This window comes from Panthera uncia, unplaced genomic scaffold (assembly GCF_023721935.1).
Source record: "Panthera uncia isolate 11264 unplaced genomic scaffold, Puncia_PCG_1.0 HiC_scaffold_1574, whole genome shotgun sequence".
Classification (NCBI taxonomy): domain Eukaryota; kingdom Metazoa; phylum Chordata; class Mammalia; order Carnivora; family Felidae; genus Panthera; species Panthera uncia.
Window position 1 is genome coordinate 25,587 of NW_026058222.1, and position 25,832 is coordinate 51,418.

Consider the following 25,832-nt stretch of genomic DNA (forward strand, 5'->3'; position numbering starts at 1 on the left):
CTCCCCTATTCTTCCTATTCCAGCCCCTTCTTCTACGTTTTTTCAGGCCCATTAACATGTCGGGTTTGTGTAACACTAGTTAATATCCAGTCAGACGATGTTATGAAGAGAAAGAACGTGAGTGTCACATGTCTGGTTAAACACAGTTCCTCAACCTTGAGGCTCCGAATGTCCTTTGGCTTTGAAAAAATAAAAATGGCATTAATACCTACAAGCTTACTGGCGGGCTCTGTGCAAGTAACCTCTTCCACGTGTGTGTCTTCCCCTGCCCACTTCCCCCCCCCCCCCCGCCCCGCCCCCCCGGCTCCCTATTAAGAAAGACTATGAAGAATTATGCAGCCAAAACAATTTAGTAGTTTGTTATCCTTCCCCCAACTATCTCAGTGCTCTACCCCCACTGTCCCCCCCTCTTTCCTGGTAGCTCACCCATGGCCTTATACCCATCGGCTCAGTGCTTCCTCTTACCCAGGCAGCCCTCCTGCTGAGATGAATGCCCTGTGTTTATCTGTAGTGAAAACAAAATACAGGCCACTCCAAGTTATCCTATCTCCTCCTGTCTTTAGTGCCGCCTTCTCTTCATGGAGCTATTGTGCCTGAGCCAAGGGGAGAATGAGAACTGACCCGACAGGTTACATCTGCTGGACCGACAGCAATTGTTTTTCCACAGACTGCGATACGAACGAACGGTGGACGCTGCACTAGACATCATCTCCATTTCCGTTCAATTCCCTCATTTTACAGATAAAACGTGTGCTGACTCAGTCTATTGGCTTTTGGATATTCGTGGGCTTATCTTTATGGGAGTAAAACATAACAACAGTTATCCTCAAAGACTGTCTCATAATCAAAGTTGAAGAAATACTGTTCTAGATATTTTTTTGTTTTTTAAAAAACTCTATCTTATTTGAAGAGGAAAACTCAAGTATTTTTGCAAAAGCTTTCCGTTGCAGAGCAACGGGACAGACTAAAGGTAGCTCACAAAATAAGGGAACATTTCTTACGTGTTATTTTTTTTTCTCCAAATTCTTCTACAGAGGTCCAGACAGATGGGCTACGTTTCCTTTCTATTAACTGAGGAGACAGAGAAGACTTGAGGACTGAAGCTTGTCACCACTGTCCTGAATGTACTGAAATCCTAACAGCTTTAGCTGAAAAAATGTCCAAAGCAGGCAGTGAAAATACATTTCAAATAGGACAGACTCCAAACTCTCTATGCTGGAATCCCAAGGCATGGAGGGAAAACTGGCTCCTTGGAGGAAAGCAGTTGAAGAAATAAGTAGAGTGATCTAGACCCTATTCCAGTATGTTTGAAGTACTTGGGGATAGAATAACCCCTTTCCTTTATTCATCTACATAGGTTCATGAGCCATGAGAACATGACTCCCCATGCGAAGCTCCTCAATACAAGACATCTAACGGCATCACGTAGATCCTCTCTCAGGGGTTGGGCGGGGGGAGGGGCGAAGCCTAAAGAATCTGGAATGGTGAGCCCATGTTTTAATTCAAGTTCTGAGAACAGCCTTGAAGAGGAGTTTCTGGCAGTGAGGAACAGCCCAAGAAGCAAGGGCCCCGGAATCAGGCAGACCTAGGTCTGAATTCTGGCTGTCACTTCCTGGTGAAGGGACTTAAGTAACGAACGTCTCCGAGTCTTTTTAGCAGCATTTACCTCATAAGGCAATTTGAGGATTAAAGGAAAGAGCATGTGCAAAGCACCTAGCATAAGGCTGGGCACAGAGTGGGTGCCTAGCAGTGACGATGTGATATTTGCACCAGGCGGTGAGCAGGAAGCCTGGGGATGCCCATAGGTGGCATGGCCAGGAGCTCCCGAAGCATAGGGAAAAGGAGCTCCCTGCTCGAAAGGTCCTATTCCAGTGAGAAGCTGACTCCAAGGGACGACGCCCAAAAGGCCGGTTGTCATTCAGGTCCTACCTAGTGCCAGGGAATGCGGAATTGTATTACTCGCGAAGCTTCTTAAGTGGTTGTGTCACTTATTGACAGTGTGAACCTAGGCAAGTCACCCGATGTCTCTGAGTTTCAACTTCCTCATCCCCGAAATGAGGATGATACTACCTGTATCACAAGAGTTGCTGGAAAAACGAAAATGAAGTGCCGTGTGAGGGGCCACATCCGGAGCATTTCCCACGTGCCAGGCTCTATTCTAAGAGTTTAAGACACACTGTCTTACTTGCAGCACAAGCGAAAGGTCTCAGCGTAGTGCCGGAGCGCAGTAAATACCTAACAGAGGTAGGTATTAAAGAAATGATATGGGGCAGAGGAGCAACTACCATGCTTCCCAGAGAAAGAAGATGCCTTGGCATATACGTGGGAAGAATCAGATGCAGCTGGGAGAAGAAAAGTAACAGTTGGGTATGACTATCGCAAAGCTTCTGAACTACCACACACGGAAAATAATAAAAGTTACCCTAAATCACCCCAAAAGGACAGCCCTGAGTTGTCATCTTCATCCTTAACGTTGATGCCTTTCTGAATCTGAGAAGAAGCTGTCAGGATTTCCAGTACATACCAAAAAGCGATCACAATATCCTGAAGTGTGTCAACTTGTGTGGGCACGCGGCCGTCTAAAAGGAAGCAGATGGCGGTTGACTGGGGGAGCGTTAGGGCGTCTCTGTGACTGCGGCTCGACTTTGCCTTCAGAGGGTGGCCACACCTACCTCAACGATATTCTCAACAATAATTCAAAAGGGGTAAGGCTTAGATTTTCCTTATTCTCCCTTAGAGCTTATGTTCTTGGCACAATACTGATGCGCCACAGACGAGCCAGCATGTGAATGTGCTCTATCCCGATAAGGTACAGCCTTTCTACATCGTAGAGTCCTTCGGCTTCTAAACTCATGGAGCTCGTACTGTTAGAAGCAATGAAGTGAATTTTTTAAAATAAGCCATCGGTCTGCACCTGTGTAGGTGAATGAAGGAGAAGCACTTTAAAGTCAGGAAAAAAAAAGTATACTTAACATTTAGGATTATCAACCACTGTTGGTTTTCCATAATATATTTCATTCCTGATTTCATCTGAAAGAAATAGGATTATTACTACCATTCAAAAAGTGGTACCTTATTAATAAACTCTTGGCATGGCTTTGAGGTGGATTTCAGATTCAAAATAGACTTTACCACACCGCTAACGTGTTCACTCAGTGTTTATCAATAACTTAAGAGGCTTCATTCAAAAAACTTACTGAGATAGAATTACCTGAAACCCAGGGGTGAATCGAGGCCTTGTAGGGTCTGGACCTCATCTACTTTGGGAAATCCTGCCTCATCAAAACATGCAAAATTATGCGTACAGGAACTGCGAGGGTCCCTCCCAAGACTTCGGAAGGGGCCTATGTAAGTGAGAAGACCTGAAGTTTAAGCTTCAGTCAGTTCAAGATAAATCCACCTCAGCTGGGGCCCAAAAGGTTTACAAACTTATTTAATGCTGGAGAAAATATTGTTTCAACTTATAAACACCCCAGTAATTAAGTCACATAGGTAATAACGTGACTGAATTCACGGGATGGCATCTCCCTTGCGCATGCTCTCTTTCTCTCAGAATAAATAAATAAACGTGAAAAAGAAAAAAGAAAAGAAAAGTTTGGCCCCAAACAAGGAGCCCAACCTCCAATACACACTTACTGTACTGTAATAATTTTTTGGAAGTTAACTGTGAATTCGTTTTAGTAGTACAGCTCTATTCAAACCACATTGGAAGGGCGGGCCTACGCCGGCTAACTCCATCTTGTTCTGTGTCCTTCACCTTGACCACACCTCCTCCCCTTGAGTAACCCCCCCCCCCCACACCTGCCTAACAGGACTCTTCCCCAGGACCCTTCCCCAGCCAATCGGCTGAGGCCACAGCCATTACCTCACCAACTGCCCCTAGGCCCCAATAAAACCTTTGTCCTTTTGAAACTGGCTCTCTCTCCCCGGTATCTCACCTCTGCATCAGTGCAGGTAGGGGATTGAGCTCGAGCTAGCTCGAATAAAGGCTCTTTTGCTTTTACATCGGACTCGGCTCCCTGGCGGTATTTGGGGATCACGAATTCTGGGCATAACACACATGACATGAGTATTAATTTATTCTCAATACCAGCTAGCTCTGGTTCTTTAATTACCTTTTTCTGTCATGTAAGATCGATGAGGGAGCATGAGGCAAGTTGAGGGCAAAATACAAGTTAGCACATGCCCCCGCCCCAGGTGGGATATGTGTGATTCTGGCTGCTCGAGGACAAAGGAAAGGAAAGAAAACAAATGGTTAACTGATAAGAGATCTCAGTCGGGCAAGATAGGAGTTTCCATCAGTTTACAAATATCTTAGTAAATTACAAGAAAAAGGCAATCTTATCAATAGCCTAATCGCCAGAAACCTACAGAATCAGCTTCCTGGAGCCCCAACATCACCCCTCCATAGTGATATGGGGAACAAAGGCAAGAAGGAAATCTCAGGTAAAATTAAATTTCCTTATAACCTGCAGCCTATTGACAGATACTTGAGGCAGGCAAATAAAATATTTCTCCAGGAACTCCCTACTGTCTTAATGCTTTGCTAGAGGGAAAAACAACCTTAGCTTGACAATAGCAAGGCCTCTGGTATCTTAGGAGTCCTCTTTCACATATCACAGTCCCTCTGGAGACTTCCCTTTTGACTTGACCTCCCAATTCCATAGCATATAACCTGTCACTCTTCACAACCCCAGCGCAGTTCTTTCTGCCCACGGTCCTGTCCCTGTGCTTTCATAAAATCGCCTTTTTGCACCAAAGACATGTTCAAGAATTCTTTCTTGGCCGTCGGCTCCCGACTCCCCACCATCTCCCCAAAACTTCATCAAGATGAACGTGAAAACTCAACACAAGCAAGTTGTTGCCTTGTCCACGACAAATCTTTTCTATTCCACAACCATCCCCTACTTTGTCACCCCCTAGCTCGTTACCCTGCTGCACTGATGCCAGCATGGCTCACATACGTTTTCCCATCAACGGCCATCTTTTTCTCCTTCCAGTATGAAAGATTCTTGGGGACAGTCCCTGTGTATTCTTTGTACCCCCAGTACTTAGTACACTGTCGACACAGAGTGCGCGTGGCACTGAGTGTTTTTCAATGAATTCATTCATTGTTATCAACGGATTCCACCCTATTTTGTCCTGTATTGCCTACATAACTATGAAATTCAGATTCTTAGAAGAGACTCTCGGTGTTATAAGATGCTTAGTAGAGGTGGTGAGTTTTAAGACATTATATTGACACCACTAAAACCTCTTGGTGGAGAAACTCAATGAGCCCGTTCTCTGGCATGCCGGCAAAACAAAAAACTGACCCTCAGTATTCTTTCCCCAAGTTAGGCATCAGCAAATTAATGAGAGGAGAGAGGAGGCCCCTGCTCTTGGGCACCCGCAGGAACTTACTCCAGCTCCGGACACACCGTAAACACTTTCATCTAATGGAAGATAAGTTGTGAAATCGGATTTCTGAACCACAAGACAGTAAGACAGTCTTTTCCAGCGTCTGCTTTAGAGGAGGGTCTTCAACCTTGAGTCTAAAAATCCCCCTCAGGCCACTGAACATGTCCAGTATGATTTGCTTTTTTACAGAGAAATCACAGAATTTTCCGGCTGAAAGGGAATAACACACTTCTTAATTGAAGAGTGGTCAGGAAAGAAAACACATGGAGAGCAGTGCCCTGTGGCAGGCATTCATTCAGGAGTTCTTTCTGCTTTCCTGATGGCTCAAGAAGCACCCACACCTTTTGCTGCCTGGAGAACTCTGTGCTAAACTTAGTTCTTTGAAGTTCTCTTTTGCATAGGAAACTTGCACATGACCAGGAATCAAAGTTAAATTCAAAAGTGGATTTCAAGGACCATGCACACCTTGGGGAAGCATCACTGTCACGAATTCCCATGATAATACTGAGTTGGGTGTTACTTGCTTGGGGCTTTCATTGCCCACACAAAGCTGGGTACGAGGGAGGGCAGAGAGTGCCATTTAGGAGTTAAGACAAGTCCCTTGGCCTCTTTGTACCTTAGTTTCCTCATTTGAAAAAAAAAAAAAAATGGATTTTAAGACCTACTTTCCAGAATTCATACTGGGTTTATTAACACACACCTAACCAATCACTGTATGATATTTTTACATGTAGTTTTTTTTTTTTTTTTTTTAACATGTATTCATTTTCTATTTCACTTACAGCTTGTGTAAAAACGGCATTCCATGCCAGGCCTGAAATGTTCCAAAGCTCAGTTCGGTGAGTAAGTTGCAACGAAGATTTCTACACACACACACACACAAAAAAAACAAGACACAAACAAAGAGAAAAAAAAGATATTCTTTCAGAATATTTATCCTTTGGCAGTGATTCTAATTTATAGATAATGAAACATAACCACAATACTCTCTCCATACACTAAAGAAATCTCACTATGAAAGATACTTGCCTTTTTAAAAAAATATTTGCATGAAAGATTTATACTTTCATGTTTATACATGTGGTGCATTAGATACAAATCAGTAAATGCTCAATAAATACTTGTGTTAAGTAAGTATTTTTTTCTAGAGAAGTAAGTTTATTTCTCTAGAAAAACGTTTCACAACTTTAGCACTGTTGAGATTTATGGTTGGATAATCTTTGTTATGGGGGGGGTGCTGCCCTGTGAACTGTAGGGTGTGACAGCAGCCCTGGCCTCCACCCACTAGATGCCAGGAGCACATCTACAGTCTGACAATCAAAAATGTCTCTAGACACTACCAAGTGTCACCTGGATGCAAAATCACCCTGGCAGAGAACTGCTGCTCTAGAACGATTCACTCTGATCTCTATAATAACTCTCACACCAAACTTTGCCACAGACAAAAAAGATTTGCTACATAATTTTAGTAGCTTTCGACTAATAAAGTTTCATTCATTCAAAATGAATAACAAAGAGGTTTACAATTAAGTTTAATACAAATTCCAAATATAATGAAATTATATTTGTAACTTACATAAACTTCAAAAAAGGTAGTGATTCAAATGTACGTCTTTCAATAGATTGTATTTTATTGCAGGATAAATCTCTAGGAAAAGGAAAAGGAAAATATTGCCTCAATTAGCTATAAGATATCTAATTAGTAGGATGGTAGTATTGAATAAGTAGCTTTTGGCTAAACTCTGAGTATTAGGAATTGTTATTTGAACCTTCCAGAGCCCCTAACCCTGTCCTCACCTTTCTTAAGAGTCTCACCTTTGTGATCTTCATACATAAAATATACAACTATAGATCTTGATAGATCTTGGAAGTAATCTTTCCTGAGAGCAGAAGAATTGATTAAATGACTGTTTGTGGCCTCATCAATTTCTAAATTATGAGCTCAAAGTTGTGATCTCCACATATAATTTCTAATATTAAAAGGGATATTCTCACATTAGCACACCTTCCTGGTTTAGTTCTATTTCTTGACACCAAGTCAATACCAGAAGAGGTAAAAGATACCTTTTCATTTAACTTGAAAAGAAGTTACTCCTCTAATCAATACCTAACTTTGAACGAACTCAGAATTATATTATCATATTAATAGAAATTTATTTTTGGTCGTACGTTGCCTAAACGGTCTATGAATTTATCAACTGCTTCAGCTGCAAGTGGGGCCCACAAAAAAACAACATGGTCCTGGATTTTTATTTGGAAACACCCATTCTTGATTATGGTTGACCCTCTTATTTCCATGGATTTCAGCCGAGTCCCTCACTTTCCACCTACATGGGTACCACCATCTTCTGACTGGCATTTTCATCTCTGGTCTCTCCCATTCTAATCTATACTGCACACAGTCACCAGATTAATTCTCCAGGAGTGGTTCTCAAATATCAGAGTCACTTGGGAACTTACTCAAGATGCAAATTCTCAGCTCTACTCTGGACTGAGTGAATCAGGAACTGTGGAGGTGGAACCTGTGTTCTGACAAGGCCTCCCGGTGACCCTGGTGCAGTCTAAAGTTTGTCCTAGAGCACTGCTGTGATAACACGGTAGCCTGGCATATTATCCAAGGCCTTCAAAATCCTAAATCCGGCTCTAGTTTCCTACTCTACAGATACCAAAGAAATTTCTCCTGCATTTTGCCTTTCACTCACTCTATCTTGCAAGCATATTCTTCCCAAGATGTCTATCTGATGATACGTCATAGCCATTCAAGGTTCTGTTCAAACAGCATTTCTCTAGTAACTTCCCTGATCCAACTTGAAGTCTTCCCCCCTCTTCTGTGTTCCAAAAACAACTTATACTTCTCATTGCCCAAATCCATTTCTTCCCCTCCCCCTCTCCTCCTCCTCCTTCTTCTCCTTCTTTTAATTTTTTAAAGTAGACTCCACGCCCAACCTGGGGCTTGAACTCACGACCCTGAGATCAAGAGTCGCATGCTCTACTGACTCAGCCGGTCAGGTGCCCCAATTTCTTCTTAATATAGTTATTCTGGCATTCCATTTCCTCTGGGCATAAACTCCATGAAAGTATGGACTAGTCTTGCTCATCTGCGTTGTCTACTGTGTTTAAAACTGATGCATGGACAAAGAACAAACTCAAATATTTATAAAATAAATTAACAGCTGGGTAGTGAGTAGAAGGAGCAAAACGACTGAAAAGAAATGTGGTTTTATGACTTTGTGGCTCCCTCTTCTGCACTTTGTCAGTGCTTCATCATCCATTTAGTGCTTAGGCGTTATGGTTTAAGCTTCTGTTTATTTTCCCTGTGAAATCATGAGTTCCTACAAGGGTGGGAAGCCTGTCTTAACCATCTGCGTGCCTATGGTACTGGGCATAGGGCCTGTCACATTCTTTTTTAGGTTTTGATTCACATTTTTTTTGAATGAATGAATGAATGAGAACACTTCACCTGACATGAAATAATTGGCTTACAAAGTACCTCATAGTAGAAATAATGAAAGGCCCTATCCATTGCGCAGTTTGTCTCTTTTGTTTTTCTCCAAACTGTGTTTGTAACGTTTGGAGCCCAGATGGCAGAGGTAGCCAAGAAGACCAATACAAAGTGGTTGTCCCCTAAGACTTGGAAGGTTTGATAATTTGAAGGACTATTTTTAGTGTCATATGAGATTCTTTTTACTCACTACCCTTAAGCCTTCCACATTTGCAAGAAGAATCTATTTTCTAAAGCACATCATTAATAAGGATTAATGAGGGGCGCCTGGATGGCTTAGTCAATTGAGCATCTGACTTCGTTCGGTTCAGGTCATGATCTCACTGCTCATGAATTCGAGCCCCGCATCGGGATCTGGGCCAACAGCTCAGAGACTGAAGCCCGCTTCGGATTCTGTGTCTCCCTCTCTCTCTGTGCCTACCCTGCTCATACTCTGTCTCTCTCTCTCTCTCAAAAATAAATAAACATTAAAAAAATTTTTAAAAAAGGATTAATGAAATACACAGCTTTGCATGGCATGGACAAAGAATAAACACTGAACCTCCATAGCAAAGAACATTAGTATCTCTGTATGTCTAATGTACAGAGATATATGCAAACATTTCTTCCTTGACAATGAGGCTGGAGAGATGTTTATTCTGTAATTAGCAAAGTTAGAGGCATTTCTGATGTTTGTTTAGTGTAAACATTTCTAACTATACCACTTAACCATCATTATATTTTTAAAGGTTTCATTTTTTTTAAGTAATCTCTATACCTAACATGGGGCTCTAACCTACAACCTCGAGATCAAGAGTTGCAGACTCTAATGACTGAGACAGCCACGTGCCCCTTAGCCATCATTTTTTTAATGTTTATTTATTTTTGAGAGAGACAGAGACAGAGCATGAGTGGGGGAGGGGCAGAGAGAGAGGGAGACAGAATCTGAAACAGGCTCCGGGCTCTGAGCTGTCAGCACAGAGCCCGACACGGGGCTCGAACCCACAAACTGTGAGATCACGACCTGAGTCAAAGTCGGACGCCCAACCAACTGAGCCATCCAGGAGCCCCAACCCCTTAACCATCATTTTAAACATCTATTTTTATGGTGGCATAAGAATTTCCACACTGATCACAGGAATCTACTCCTGAAGCCAAGTGCACATTGTATGTTAGCTAACTTAACAATAAATGACATAAAAAATAATAATAAAAAAATAAACTAATAAAATTTCCCACACTGAAATCCTTAATCTCTTAATAATTTAATATGTACTTGGTAATACTGCTTACATAATTCACCTGCTTAGTTATTTTTTTTTTTTTATTTTTTAATATATGAAATTTACTGTCAAATTGGTTTCCATACAACACCCAGTGCTCATCCCAAAAGGTGCCCTCCTCAATACCCATCACCCACCCTGCCCTCCCTCCCACCCCCCATCAACCCTCAATTTGTTCTCAGTTTTTAACAGTCTCTTATGCTTTGGCTCTCTCCCACTCTAACCTCTTTTTTTTTTTTTTTTCCTTCCCCTCCCCCATGGGTTTCTGTTATGTTTCTCAGGATCCACATAAGAGTGAAACCATATGGTATCTGTCTTTCTCTGTATGGCTTATTTCACTCAGCATCACACTCTCCAGTTCCATCCACGTTGCTACAAAAGGCCATATTTCATTTTTTCTCGTTGCCACATAGTATTCCATTGTGTATATAAACCACAATTTCTTTATCCATTCATCAGTTGATGGACATTTAGGCTCTTTCCATAATTTGGCTATTGTTGAGAGTGCCGCTATAAACATTGGGGTACAGGTGCCCCTATGCATCAGTACTCCTGTATCCCTTGGATAAATTCCTAGCAGTGCTATTGCTGGGTCATAGGGTATCACCTGCTTAGTTAAATGTTTAATATTTAAATATTTAATTTAGATTAAATTATTTAAAAATTCTGGGTTAATGGCATTCAAATTAATGTAAGTGTTCTATATTTTCTTGTCTTGTAGGTGACAATTTGAGGTTAACTTCAATTCCTCTCATTTTACTAAGCCAACTTTTTCAAACCTTTTCTGTAAAGGCCAGACAGTAAATATTTTAGGCTTTGCAGGCCATATACGGTCTCTGTCACATATTCTCTGTTTCTTTCTCTTCTTTTCTCTTTTACAGCCCTTTAAGAACATGAAAATCATTCTGAACTCATAGGTTGTATCAAGACAGACCATATACAGGATTTGATCCACGGGCCATAAATAATAAATATAAATAAAAGCAGATGGTATATGAACACTTACATAACAAGGTTCATATGGGTGTCCATAATTGCTCAGACTTCATTACCCCTTTTCCTCTACAACTGAAGGGCTTTTTCCTATATCTTGTCTATAAAATTAAAAAGTTGAAAATGCATAGGAGGTATTTAATGCTAGAGATGGGCTGGGTCCCCACAGACTTACAGAGTTATAGAATTTAATAGAGAGAATTATAGAATTCCACTATAGAGAATTATAGAATTCTACTGTTAGAAGAAATTGTTGCAATTATCCAATTTGAACCCTGTATTTTTTAATAAATAATATAACTAAAAACTCATAATAAATGATGAACTGATTAACTTACAAATACTGGAGGGATAGCAGGCCTTCAAATGTGTCTTTATGTAATTCGGTCAGATAATTGTCACTGAGAATTCTGCAAAATGAAAAGGTCATTTCTGGGTCAAAATGCAAAAATAACTACAACTATTTGCTACACAGGACCGCTAGATGTGAGAGAAACCTGGGTAATGGTGCCACCAAATACACTAATTCTTATTTAATGTAGGGATGGTGATCTCTGCTGTTTGATTCAAATCTTTTCTTCTCACATACTCCTTTGTCTCTCTCTCTCTCTCTCTCTCTCTCTCTCTCACACACACACACACACACACACACACACACACACACCCCTAGCCACTCTTCACACCAAAATGTACATTTAATGCCTACTCTCTGGATCACAAAATCTCTGTTAGAACCCAGCCCTGAGTGGCAAAAACATGGACAGAACTGCCACTTCCTCCTCTCTTTTCCCAAATTTTATTGTGGAAGCCCTATTTATAACCATATCAGTGCTACAAGTAAAGCCATCTAATTTTTTTCCCCATCTAAAAAATATCTGTGAGAACTAAAAATGTGCATAAAATGCACATAACATAAATGCTCAGTTTAATAAGTATAGAGTAAATACCCGTGTAACACTATTTGTTCATTCTACTGTTGGTGGATACTAGATTTTTCTAATTTTCAGTTATTATAAACAGTGCTGCTTTGGACATTTTTCTGTTTATATCCTAGTACACATTTGCCTAAGTTTCTCCAGGATTTAACAGGGGTACAAAATTGTCTTCCTAAGAGGTTGTGCTATTTCAAGCTGGCAGATTGAAACATGCCAAGTCTCTACCAAACTCCAAACTCCACCAAAGTCCCTAAGGATGATTAGAAAAGATACAATTAGAAAATCCACAACCTTAGCTCAAAGCCAAGGGAGTAGCTCTACAAACACTCCCCACCAGAAATGCCTTGGAGCCACCTACAGGGTGATTAGCTGGGATGCTGCAGTAGGACCAAGGACAGCACATCAACCCCACATCCTTCCTCCTTGGATCTGGCAGCAAAGGGTGTTTTCTTCCAGGCAGGAGCCATTGGTGTTAGAAGGGGGCAGGGTCCCAGAACCCTGGAGGAAGGGTATACACTCTGACTAGCCATTAGAAGTCACCTCCCACCTCTTCTTTAACTCTCAGGGGGACCTGTCACCAATAACAAGCCCCGTGGTTCATTTCACCTCTTCCTTAGGACCAGAAAACAGAAGCAAGTCAAATCTCAACTACAAAGATAAATTGCACTCAGGAATGACCAAATGGAGTGAGAAAGCCAATTCTATTCAGGACAGAAAATAAAAAACAAATATAACAGCTTATAGTCAATGACACAGTTAACAGAGAAAACACAAAAGGATTTGAGAATAGCAACATTAATGGGGCACCTGCGTGGCTCAGTCGGTTAAGCATCCGACTTCGGCTCAGGTTGCAGTCCATGGGTTCAAGCCCTGCACTGGGCTCTGTGCTGAAGCTCAGAGCCTGGAGCCTGCTTCAGATTCTGTGTCTCCCTCTCTCTCTGCCCCTCCCCAACTTGCACTCTGTCTCTCACTCTCTCTCTCTCTCAAAAATAAACAGTATACAAAATTTAGAATGGCATCATTAATATATCCTCAGACAGAGGTAAACAGTACATCTAATAAAAAGAACCAACTCAAGATTATATGAATGAAAAGTATTATCATTAGTAAAAAACTCAGTCTATGAGCAGCAGAAACGGTCGTTGAATAAATTAGAAAACTTGAGAGATCTGGCCACTGATTTCTTACCAATACTTGAAATTCTATGTATTTATTATATTTACATATTTGTTTTTATATTATATATTTGTAAACCCCTTGACAAGTGGGATATTTGGTCAGTTTTGTTCTTGAGCTTATATCCCTGGCATGTAAAACAGTTCCTGGGACATAGGAGATGCTCCATAAATATTTGTTGAATGAATTCAGAAAGTGACAGGTATCAATTTGCAAATATACTACTTTTAATTAAAACAAATCATTCATTTATCATCATTTATGAGAATAAGTACAACTTCACAGGAAAACAAATGTCTTTCTCCACCTCCACCCCAATTTGTGACTCAATCTTTTGAGACAAGAACCTTTTGAGAATTTCATAAAAGCTATGGAATGGACCCTTTCCCTAGAAAACTGCACTTTCTTGAATACGTGCAAAGGTGTGCATGCGATTTCAATTTGCAGACCATCCCTTTAGGGCTCAGGTCCGTGAATAGAATGGACTGAATTTGTGGGTGCCAAACTTGGATGGAAAATAGAATCACATCTCTATTTTCACAAACCTCTAACTAGAATTAGCATTTCCTTCCATTATGAATGCAGGCAACAAACCACAGATTAGTGTAGTTAATTTGGTCCCCAGCAGAAATCAGATATTTTCATATCACATATTTGGCGTGGATATCTCAAAATATCATTTATTCTCATCAGTACCTTGAAGTTATAATAGTTAGTAGGCGTACCATTATATTTTGTTATTTAATATTCTAACAGAAGCAGATTTATTGCTATATCACTAATCTTTTTAAAAATTTTTTGAAAACTCTATTTCCACATAATTTCCTTTTCCTATATATTTTAACTTATTATACATTTGAAAACATTATCCCAAGAACATAAGCTTCTGCAGATCATCAATACATATATAGAAGGGTGCCTGGGTGGCTCAGTCTGTTAAGTGTCCAACTTCAGCTCAGGTCATGATCTCACGGTTCGTGGGTTCGAGCCCCACATTGGGCTCTCTGCTGACAGATCAGAGCCTGGAGCCTGCTTCCAATTCTGTGTCTCCCTCTCTTTCTGCCCCTCCCCTGTTCATGCTCTGTCTCTCAGCAATAAATAAATGTTAAAAAAAATTTTTTTAAAAATTTGATATATAGAAAAAAAGGTTAAAAATCCTGCCCCAGGGGACTATTGACCCATAGTTAAAAACTTCTGTCTTACAAGGCATAACCCTCAAGCTGAATTAGAAATCATCAAATCTTGGGGCACCTGGGTGGCTCAGTTGGTTAAGTGTCTGACTTCGGCTCAAGTCATCATTTCACAGTTTGTGGGGTCGAGCCCCACATCAGGCTCTATGCTGACAGCTCGGAGCCTAGAGCCTGCTTTGGACTCTGTGTCTCCCTCTCTCTCTGCCCCTTCCCTGCTCACTCACTCTCTCTCTCTCTCTCTCTCAAAAATAAATAAACATTTAAAAATTTTTTAAGAATCATCAAATCTTACCAGATTCATCTTCTAGTATATAAACTACCAAATACACGCTTTTCAAAAAATATTTTTTTAATTTCAGTTTATTTTTTTTAATAGGTAATATATATTTGCATGGCTCAGAATTCCAAAGGTATATAATACACAATTCAAAGTTTTTCTCCTACCCCTGTCCCTCAGCCTACCCACTCTCTCCACTCTCTCTTGTTCCTTGTGCCAAATTACTTTCATTTTTCTTACAAGTTTGGGAAATAAGATCTCCAAGTTAGATACTATCATGAGAAAATATAAACTATATATAGTATTTAAGAAATTCATAAAATTCATAAGAAAACAACTACCTTGTTCTACCATTTGTCCCTTACCAGTAAGGTTATCAGACTAAGGGGCAGGGGGGAATCTACTTTAGGGGGATCATAATCCCTACATTTAGATTACTATGACTGTTATGTCTTTTATTATTAATTCAGAAGTCATTTATGACTTATCTACCCAAGTTGAACTAATGATATGACACACAATCTGTCATGAAAAATGCCAGTCAGTTACTTTGAGTATAATATTGTTTCCAAAATTACTTGTGTCTACACTGACTTTTTCTACAAATCAATTTAAAAAAAAGATAACAAAAAAATTGGCAAAGGACAGAAAATTCAGACAAGAAACACAAATGCCCAGGAAACATACAGAGATATTTAAATGTATACGTAATCAGAAAAATTCAAATTCAGAAGGGACCCATTTTATTCACCCACCAGATCAGCCAAGAAATGGAGAATATCCAAGAGTGGGAGGGTAGGAGGAAATGAATGCTGTCATGGTGTATGGATTGGTGTGTAAATTGGCACACCTTTTTTGAGGGCAATTAAAATTGTATATATCGACATCGTCTTCATCCCAACAGTTCCATTTCCAGGGATCTATTCTACAGAAATACCCACCCACGTACACAAAGATGCATGTATGAGGTGGTCCATGCAGCAATGCATGTAATAAGAAAACTGGACACAGCCTAAACATCCATCAAGAGGGGAATTACTAAATCGTAATACACTCATACTATGGAATATTATGCAGCAGCTTGCATGGATGGGGTAACCCTCTATGTACTGGAAGAAAAAAAGTCTAAGACATACCACGAAGCAAAAGAATCGAGTTGTAGGATGTTACAATTTATGTAAAAAAAAGATAAGAAAATCACACAACAAACCTATTTTGCTGTAAATATGTATGTAGGCAAATGCATGGAAAAAGGTCTGGAAGGATATATACTAAATCCAGAGTAGTGGCTATCCCAGCAGTGGGGGGATTAGAACATAAGGCAGGTGTTCACTGTATCTGTTATTTCATCAAAAAAAATTTTTTTAATGTTTATTTATTTTTGAGACAGAGAGAGAGAGGGAATGAATGAGCAGGAGAGGGGCAGAGAGAGAGGGAGACAGAATCCGAAGCAGGCTCCAGGCTCTGAGCTGTCAACACAGAGCCCAACGTGGGGCTTGAACCCACGAACCGTTGAGATTATGACCCGAGCCGAAGTTGGACACTTAACCGAATAAGCCCCCCAGGCCCCCCTGTTATTTCATTTTTATATATTGAGACTATAATCACGTATTCCTTGTATAATGGAAAATAAGTTGAAATTGATTCTAATTTTAAAGGGAACCTGCCAAATTTAATTTTTAAAATAAACACAGATGGGGCGCCTGGGTGGGTCAGTCGGTTAAGCGGCCGACTTCAGCTCAGGTCATGATCTCGCGGTCCGTGAGTTCGAGCCCTGCGTCGGGCTCTGTGCTGACAGCTCAGAGCCTGGAGCCTGTTTCAGATTCTCTGTCTCCCTCTCTCTGACCCTCCCCCGTTCATGCTCTGTCTCTCTCTGTTTCAAAAATAAATAAACGTTAAAAAAAAAATTAACACAGAATTGCAATCGGTAGAGGTCGAGTTGGGATATGGAAGGGGAAACACCTTTCCTCAGAGCTACTGACTTCAAAGTTCTGGACCAAGAAGGACCTTAGAATGCAGTTAGTTTTTTGGTTTTTTTTGTATTCGTATTTGGAGAGAATATACTCACAGTTTCTCAGCCCAACGGTATCCCTTCCATACATTTTCATCAATGTAAGAAATAGAGTTTCCTTGGAAATTTCTGTGAAGAAACACAGTTCAGATCCTTGAATAGGTAGGAAAGGAATGAACAGAATAAATAAAAGAATCACTGGCAACCTTGTGGGGAATATTCCAATGCAGTAAATGCCAACTTTCTAATTTCCGCGGCTATCAGCATCCCAGGTGGTGCAATTAATAAAGAGATAGCGTGGGGCCACTGGCACAAACAAGCCAGCTCCTTAGCACCTGAACTTCCTATTTGTTCCATTCCTTGGGTAGATAACGCCCGTTAATTACTCTGGAGATAAGTATTTTTTTTCCCCAAATCACTTATGTGTCTAAAATGGTTCCTTCCACAAATCAATGAGAAAATAATAATTCAACGAAAAAAATGGTAAACAATTTACCATTATCAGCAAACAAATGTAAAGAAGCCCTCTACTGAAACCTCTCTAGGTGTTAGAAGGATAAGGGAAGTTAGAAATTAGAATAACTAACATGGAAAGATTTCTTAGACATATTGTATAGGGAAAAGCAACAAATCACTGGGCAAGGAATTAAAAAGTATCCCCTCATTAGGAAATTAGGAAAAAATGCAAAGGAAAGAGATGGGAAGGAAGGACACACACCAAAAAGGTGACAGGAGTTATCTTATGAGTGGTAGGGAGGGTGGGGTGGGATTTTCACGTTTTATCCTCTATACCTGTGACATTAAAAACAAAAAAAAGTATCCATGATAATTCATGTATCCATGAATTACACATGTTTAAGAGAAGCTATTAAATGCCTGAGGTTCAGTTTCAACCGCTAACTCTGCGTATGACTTTGAATCTTTACCTTTAGTTTTGTCCTCTTCCCTCAGCAACAGCTTACCTGGTCAGTTTATATACACATTTTTTTCAGGGGAGTCAGGAATAAATTCAAAACAGATACCCATCTGCCCATGTGCCTGGTGGACATTTCCAGTCAACCTGAAGCCTTCTGGTTGCTCTGTGTTCCCTGGTAAAAGATGCCTCAACTTCCATCATTCTCCTTATCTGGGACAGAAGTTTCAGAGTAATATCTGAGTTTTCTCTTTCCCGTGCACACCCCACCCGCGACTGTCATCAGTTAGTCTATCTTGTCACTTCCTCCTTTGCAGTGCTCTCAAGGCTTTTCTTTCTACTCTTTTCAGCCACTCTGAGTCGGCCCCTTGTTACTTTATTCCCAGGTTTTGTTAGAACATTCTATCTGGTCTCGCTGGATCAAGCTCTCCTCTCCAGATCGGCCTATATGGGGAACTGAAAATAATCCTGTTTCAACGGTCTGTATATCTCATGCTTGAAAACTTTCAATGGCTCTCTATAACTCAGAATCTAACGTTCAAACCTCTCTAGCTGATAGTCAAGGTTTCTCGTAATTGGATCTTTAACTGCTTAACCTAATTCTTAATTCCTGATCATTCCTGCAGCCGTGCCTTTGCCTAGACTTATACCCATTTTTTCTCTATTTAACACATCAGAGCCACTCTTTAAGTCTCAGCTAAAGTGTTAGCTTATCCATGCAGCTCTCCCTGACCTCCATACTCCGCTGATTACAGAGTCTGCTGAATTCCAACACCCATGGTACCTCTTTTAGTACTTAATTACATGCCACCTCCCTTTTTATGACCATTTCCTTTCTTCCCACCTGTCATTTCATGTTCTGAAGACGATTTCATCCTAGTGTGGCGCCCATAGTACTTACTCTTGGGTTGGGCCCAAACTGAGTACTGTATGTGGAAGGCCGGGCGTCAAAGATGAGGTCTGGGGAATCAAAATAATAACAGCTAACACTCATATTTTGCCAGGCACTGATCCAAGTGCTTCATATGTATTACCTCATCTAGATCTCACCATAATCCCATGAGATGGTAACTATCATAATTTCCATTTCACAGAAAAGGAAACTGAGTCACAAAGCTAATAGATGACAGACCTCGGCCCAAACGCAGGCAATCTAGTTCCAGAATCTCTACTCTTCACTACTCTGTTGTATCCTATTATAGAGGATGGAGCAAAAATGGGAGAGTAGAGGTTAAGGAATGAAATAATGGGGCTAAAAATTGGATAAGGAAAAAGAATAAGGACAATTACAAGTAAAAGATTGCAGAAGGGCGAACAGTAGTAAAAAGGAAAATGAAGATAAGGGATAGTTGACAAAGAAAAGGTAAAAACAGAAAGTCAGTCAACGTGGTTGGGGAGATGAGGAAGGCCCAGGACGACATTGAGGAAGAGACTGCCATGTCAAGCAGGAGGCAGAGAACAAACAAGTAAAGGCGATTCTTACAAGATGGTGAAGGTGCCGTTGTAGGTGTCGGGCTCCAGCACGGGTACTCTGCGGAGCCTCTGCTGTAGGCTGAGACCAACACACGACAGTGTCTCCTCTTTGCAGGTACAGCGCTCACATATTTTGAGGTTTGTGGTGGCATTCTGTTCTGGTTGCCAAGTTAAAGTTGTGTATGCCTTTTCTGAGGTATAGTTTACAAAATGCACCACAGGATGTTCAGTTGTTGGAGGAAAACCTGTCTCAAATGACTCTGGTTGCTGACTTACAGGAATTTCTAGGTCCATAGGTGGAACCGTGACTTCAGTCAGGTTTCGATGTTGACTCTGAACCTGTTTTGGATGTGCAAGTGTCACCTCAAGGTCCTTTGGGGGAGGAGTTGTAGTCTTCTTCAGGGTTGTCGAATGTTCAGCCTCTGTAATAGGTTCTGGAGTTATAGTAAGCTCCACATGACGAAATGGGATGATGGGTGATGCTGGATGCTGACCTTGATCCTTACTTGGAGTTGGAACTGTCACTTCCTGCTGGAATGGATATTGAACTACAACCTCCTTAGGTGGCTCTGGAGGCTGAGTTGGGGTGTCTCGCATGGTTGGAGAAGGTTCAGTCTCCACACTGGATCCTGCAGTTACAGTAAGTTCCAGGTCCATAGGTGGAACTGTGACTTCAGTCAGGTTTGGATGCTGACTCTGAACCTGCTCTGGATGTGCAAGTGTCACCTCAAGGTCCTTTGGAGGAGGAGCTGTAGTCTCCTTCACGGGTGTAGAATGTTCAGCCTCTGTAGTAGGTTCTGGAGTTATGGTAAGCCCCAAGTCCACACGATGAGCTGTGACACTGGGCAATGTTGGTTGCTGACCTTGATCCTTACTTGGAGTAGGAACTGTCACTTCCTGTTGGGACGGATACTGAACAACCTCCTTAGGTGGCTCTGGAGGCTGGGTTGGGGTCTCTTGCATGGTTAGAGAAGGTTCAGTCTCTGTAGTGGATTCTGGAGTTATGGTAAGCCCTGGGTCCAAAGGTTTAACTGTGACTTTAGTTAAGGTTGGATGCTGAATGTGCTCTGAATGTGGAAATGTCACCTCAAGGTCCTTTGGAGGAGCGGTAGTCTGCTGCAGGGCTGAGGAATGTTTAACATCCGTAGTGGGTTCTGTAGTTACAGTAAGCACCAAGTCCAAAGGCTGAACTGTTACATTCGGCAACCACAGACGCTGAGCTTGATCCTGATCTGGGGTTGGAACTGCTGCCTCTTGATATACTGGAGGTTGAGCTACAAGTTCCTTAGGCGGCTCTGGAGGCTGATCTGGGGTCTCTTGCATGGCTGGAGAAGGTTCAACCTCTGTAGTGGATTCTGGAGTTATGGTAAGCTCCAAGTCCAAAGGCTGAACTGTGACCTCAGTCAAGGTTGGATGGTGAGACTCAACCTGCTCTAGATGTGGAAATGTCACCTCAAGGTCCTTCGGAGGAGCTGTAGTTTTCTTCAGGACTGTAGAAGTTTTAACCTCCACAGTGGGCTCTGGAGTTATGGTAAGCTCCAGGTCCAAAGGTCGAACTGTTATATTGGGCAGTGATGAATGCTGAGCTTGATTCTGACCTGGTGTCAGAACAGTCTGCTCCTGATATACTGGAGGTTGAGCTCCAATAACCTCCTCAGGTGGCTTTGGAGGCTGAATTGGAGTCTCCTGCATAGGTAGAGGAAGTTCAATCTCCTTATTGAATTCTGGAGTTATAGTAAGCCCCAGGTCCAAATGTTGAGTTGTGGCCTTATTCAAGGTTGAATGCTGAACCTGAACCTGCTCTAGACGTGCAAATGTTACCTCAAGGTCCTTTGGAGGAGCTGTAGTTTTCTTCAGGGCTGTAGAAGCTTTAACCTCCATAGGGGGTTCTGGAGTTATGGTAAGCTCTAGGTCCAAAGGCTGAACTGTTACATTAGGTGACGATGGATGACGAGCTTGATCCAGACCTGGAGTTGGAACTGTCACCTCCTGAAACAGTGGAGGCTGAACTACAACCTCTTTAGGTGGCTCTGAAGGGTGACCTGGGATCTCTTGCGTGGTTGAAGTTTCAACCTCTGTAGTGGGTTCTGGAGTTATGGTCAGTTCCAGGTCTAAAGGCTGAACTCTGACTTCAGTCAAATTTGGATGCTGAGCCTGGACCTGCTCTGGATGTGGAGGTGTCGCCTCAGTGTCCTCTGGAGGAGCTATAGTCTGCTGCATGATTGTAGACTGCTCAGCCTCCACAGTAGGTTCTGGAGTTACAGTAAGCTCCAGGTCAGCAGGCTGAACAGTAACATTGGGCAAGTTTGGATGCTGAGCTTGCTCTTGGCCTAGAGGTGGAACTGTCACCTCATTATGGACTGGAGGTTGTGCTACAACCTCCTCAGGTGGCTCTGGAGGCTGAACTGGGGACTCCTGCTGGGCTGGAGGAGTTTCTGCCTCCTTAGAGGGCTCCGGAGGTTGAGTTGGAGACTGCTGCAGAATTGGAGATGGTTCTACCTTCTCAGGGGCCTCTGAAGGCTGAGCTTGTACCTCCTGTTGTGTTAGAGAAGGTTCTATCTCCTTAAGTGGCTTGAGAGGTAGAGATAGGGTTTCCTGCTGGACTGGAGATGGTTCCACCTTCTCAGGAGGCTCTGAAGGCTGAGGTGGGGCCTCCTGCTGTGTGGAAGGTTCTACCTCCTTAGGGGGCTCAGGGGATACAACTGGGGCTCCCTGCTGAGTTGGAAAAGATTCTGCCTCATTACCGGGCTCTGAAGGCTGAGCTGGGGCCTCCTGAGGTGTGGGAGAAGGTTCCACCTCCTTAGGGGGCTCAGGGGACATAGCTGGGGACTCCTGGAGGACTGGAAACTGAGCTGGGGCCACCTGCTGGGTTGGAGACTCTGCCTCATTACGGGGCTCTGAAGGCTGAGCTGGGGCCTCCTGCAGTGTGGGAGAAGGTTCTACCTCCTTAGGGGGCTCAGGAGATACAGCTGGAGCCTGCTGGGGGACAGGAGACTGAACCAGGGCCTCCTGCGGGGTTGGAGAAGATTCTGCCTCATTAGGGGGCTCTGAAGGCTGAGCTGGGACTTCCTGCTGAACTGGAGATGGTTCTACCTTCTCAGGAGGCTCTGAAGGCTGAGCTGGGGCCAGCTGGGGGACTACAGACTGAGCTGGGGCCTCCTGTTGGCCTGAAGCAGGGTCCACAGCCTTAGGGGGGTCTGGAGTCTGAGCTAGGACCTCTTGTTGGCCTGGAGAAGACTCATCTTCAGGGGACTCTGGAGACTGGGAAAGATGCTTGGACTGAGCTGGAGCAAATTCAACTTTCTCAGGGGGAATAGGAGATTGAGCAGGGACATCCTGCTGCACTGGAAGATGTTTAACCTCCTTAGTTGCCTGGGGACTTATGAAAATCCTCAGATCCACAGGTTTACCTGTGATATTAGGCAACACTGGATGCTGATCTTCACCTGGACCTGGAGGTGAGAATGTCACCTCATGCTGTACTGGAGACTGAGCTACAACATCTGTAGAGGACCCTGGAGGCTGAGCTGGATGCTCATACTGAACTGGAAAAGACTCGACCCCCTCATTGGGCTTTGGTTGCTGAGCTGGGACCTCTTGCTGGATTGGAGAAGGTTCTATACTTGCAACAGGCACTTGAGGCAGAGCTGAGCTCTCCTGCTGGCTTGGAGAAAGTTCAATTTCCTCAGGAAAATCTTCGGGTGGAGTTGAGACTTCATGCTGGACTGGAGAAGATTCCACATTTTCAGGGGGCGCTGGATGCTGATGTGGGACCTCCTGCTGGGTTGGAGAAAGTCCAATTTCCTCAGGAAGATCTTCAGGCATAGTGGAGACTCCCTGCTGGATCGGAGAAGGCTCAACATTTTCAGGGGCAGCTGGATGCTGATGTGGGACCTCCTGCTGGATTGGAGAAGGTTCCAACTGCTCAGGGGACACTCCAGACTGAGCTGAGGCCTCTTCTCGGAGTGGAGAAGCTTCAACCTCATTAGTGGATTCTGAGGTCATGGTAACTGAGGAATCCACAGGTTTAACAGTGACATTAGGCAACAGCAGGAGCTGAGCTTGATTCTGACCTTGAGGAAAAACTGTTACCACCTGATGCTCTGGAGAGTGAGCTGGGGCCTCCTGTTGGGTTGGAGAAGGTTCAACCTCACCAGAAGGCTCTGGATGTTGAGCTGTGGCTTCCTGTTGAGTGGCAGAAGGGTTAATTTCCTCAGAGGTCTGTGGATGCTGACTTGGGGCCTCCTGATAGGTTGCAGGTTTAACTTCCCCACGGGGATTTGGATGCTGAGTTGTGGCCTCTGACTGGGCTGGAGAAGGTTCAGTCCCCTCAAGGGGCTCTGGATACTGAGTTGGGGTCTCTGGTTGGGTTGGAAAAGGCTCACCCTCCTCTGATGCCTGAGGATACTGAGCTGGAGCCTCCTGCTGGGTTGAAGAAGGTTCAACCTCCTCAGGGGTCTGTGGATGCTGAACTGGGGCCTCCTCCTGGGTTGTAGGTGGTTCACTCCCCTCGGAGGCCTGTGGGTGCTGACCCTGGCCCTCCTCCTGGAGAGGGGAAGGTTCACCCTCTTCCTGGGCCTCTGGAAGCTGAGTCGGGGCCTCCTCCTGGGTTGAGGATGATTCACCCTCCTCAGGGGCCTGTGATTGCTGAGCTAGGGCCTCCTGCTGAGTTGTAGAAGGTTCAACTTCTCCAGGATATTCTGGATACTGAACTGGGGTCTCCTGCTGTGTTGGAAGTTTCTCCTGTGTGGTAGATTCTGGAGATTGCGTTGGAGTCTCCTGTTGAACTGGCAAAGATTCAACCTCAGGGGACTGTGGAGGCAGAGTTGGGGCTTCATGCTGGGTTTCAAAAGGTTCCACATTAAGAGGCACTGAGGGCTGAGCTATAGTCTCGTGCCGAACTGGAGAAGGTCCCACCTCTGTAGTGGGTTCTGCAGTCATGGTAAGCTGCACATCTGGAGGTTTCACACTGACATTGGGCAGGTTTAAATGTTGATCATGGTAGTGACCTGGAGGTGAAACTGTCATCTTATGATGCCATAGAGGTTGAGCTGGGTGCTCCTGCTGGGTTGGAGAAGGTTCCACCTCCCTGGAAGGCAGCTCTGGAGGCTGAGCTGGTTGCTCTTGCAGGGTTGCAGAAGATTCTATCTCCCCTGGAGACTGAGCTGGAGTCTCCTGCTGGGTTGAAGATTCTGCCTCATTAAGGAGCTCTGCAAGCTGAGCTAAGGCCTCCTCCTGGGTTGGAGAAAGTTCAGCTTCTCCAAAACGGTCTGGAAGCTGAGCTGGGGGTTCCTGTTTGCTTAGAGAAGGCTTACCTTCCTCAGGAGGCACTGAAGGCTGAGCTGGGGTCTCCTGCTGCCTTAGAGAAGGATCAATCACCCCAGGAGGCTCGGAAGGCTGACCTGGGGTCTCCTGCTCACTTGAAGGCTCAACCTCCTCTGGAGGCTTACCCGAGGTCTCTTGCTGGGTTAGAGAAAGTTCTGCTTCCTCAGTATGTTCAAGAGGCTGAGGTGGGGCCTCTTGCTGGGCTATAGAAGATTCAACACCTTTATCAGGCCCTGGAGTTGTGGTAAATTCCACATCTAAAGGCTTACCTATAACCCTGGGAAACATTAAATAATCTGGATACTGACCTAGAGGTAGAGATGTCACCTCATCACTTACTGCAAGTTGAGTTAAATACTCGGTAGGGAACTCTGGAACTAGAGTTGGGGCCTCCTGCTGGACTGGGGTAGGTTCAACCTCCTCGAGGCGCTCTGCAGGCTGAGGAGGGGCCTCCTGCTGGACTGGGGTAGGTTCAACCTCCTCAGGGTGCTCCGCAGGCTGAGTTAGAGTTATGGTAAGATCCAGAGGTTTAACAGTGACATTGGGGAAGCTTGGCTTCTGAGCTTCACTCTGACTTGGAGATAGCACATTTACTTCATGATGTGCTAACAGTTGAGATATGATGTCCTTAGATGGCTCTGGAGGCTGAGCAGGGGCCTCCTGGGGGGTTGGAGAAGGTTCCACTTCCTCGGGGGCCTCTGTAGGGTGAGCTGAGGCTTCCTGCTGGACTGAAGAAGGTTCGACCTCTTCAGGGGTACTTGAAGGCTCAGCTGGGGCTTCTTGTGGGTTTGCTGAATTTCCATCCTTAAGGGACTCTGGACGCTGAGATGGAGCCTCCTGCTCAAGTAGAGATGTTTCTGTCTCTTCAGAGGGCTCTGGATGCTGAGCCTGGGCCTCCCCTTGGGGCAAAAAAGATTCAGCTTCCTCAGGGGACTCTAGATGATTTGGGGTCTTCTGCAAGGGTGGAGGAATTTCAGCCTCCTCAGAGAAGTTTGGAAGTTGATCTGGTCCCCCTGGGAAACCCATAGGTAGGTTCTCCTCAGGATACAGGAGACCCATATTGGAATCTAAATAATCATCCTGCAGCTGTTGTTGTAGGTGCTCTTTATTTGCAAATTGGTTTGGAGTTCCAACAACTTTGGCAAGCCTTCGATGCTGAGCTAGATCTTTCTTCAGGTTTAGGGGTGAAACAATAAACTTTGTTGGCTTTGAACTCTGACTATCCAGAGATGGAACAAGTATTTCAAATGACTGGTGATCTTCGGCTTGATCTAAACCTACAGTTTTAGTCTTACTTTTGAGTTGAGGAGGCGGAGCGATGGTCTGATTCTGATCCCAACCTGGCACTGGAACCACCTCTGGGAGCCTTTGATGC

General features: G+C 43.5%; 1 protein-coding gene and 3 long non-coding RNA genes across 6 annotated transcripts in view; 2 read left to right on the top strand and 2 right to left on the bottom strand.

Annotated features, from left to right (window-relative positions):
* LOC125917194 (uncharacterized) overlaps positions 1–764 on the top strand; it is a 17,013-nt gene extending 16,249 nt beyond the window's left edge. Inside the window, exon 2 of the long non-coding RNA XR_007456110.1 lies at positions 564–764. This is a non-coding gene — a long non-coding RNA (uncharacterized LOC125917194). The remainder of the gene's footprint in view (positions 1–563) is intronic.
* Positions 1–25,614, bottom strand: part of LOC125917192 (leucine-rich repeat-containing protein 37A3-like) — a 50,569-nt gene extending 24,955 nt beyond the window's left edge. Inside the window, exons 1-4 of the mRNA XM_049623452.1 lie at positions 21,206–25,614; positions 19,143–20,113; positions 16,804–16,875; positions 11,496–11,567 (exon numbers count right to left, since the gene is read on the bottom strand). Coding sequence (XP_049479409.1) covers positions 11,496–11,567; positions 16,804–16,875; positions 19,143–20,113; positions 21,206–25,516 — 5,426 coding nt within the window. The 5' untranslated portion in view covers positions 25,517–25,614. The remainder of the gene's footprint in view (positions 1–11,495; positions 11,568–16,803; positions 16,876–19,142; positions 20,114–21,205) is intronic.
* LOC125917193 (uncharacterized) lies at positions 3,612–18,210 on the top strand. 3 transcript variants are annotated; one of them, XR_007456108.1, is made up of 3 exons: positions 3,612–5,481; positions 6,185–6,239; positions 11,046–11,246. It is a non-coding gene; the product is annotated as an uncharacterized LOC125917193 (long non-coding RNA). The 3 variants fall into 3 exon arrangements; XR_007456109.1 differs by lacking the exon at positions 11,046–11,246 and adding an exon at positions 10,886–11,039; XR_007456107.1 differs by lacking the exon at positions 11,046–11,246 and adding an exon at positions 18,046–18,210 and having other exon boundaries at positions 3,613–5,481.
* LOC125917195 (uncharacterized) lies at positions 8,366–10,887 on the bottom strand. Its single transcript, XR_007456111.1, has 2 exons — positions 10,772–10,887; positions 8,366–10,183 (listed from the first exon to the last, which is right to left on the bottom strand). It is a non-coding gene; the product is annotated as an uncharacterized LOC125917195 (long non-coding RNA).
* Positions 25,615–25,832: the final 218 nt, after the last annotated feature.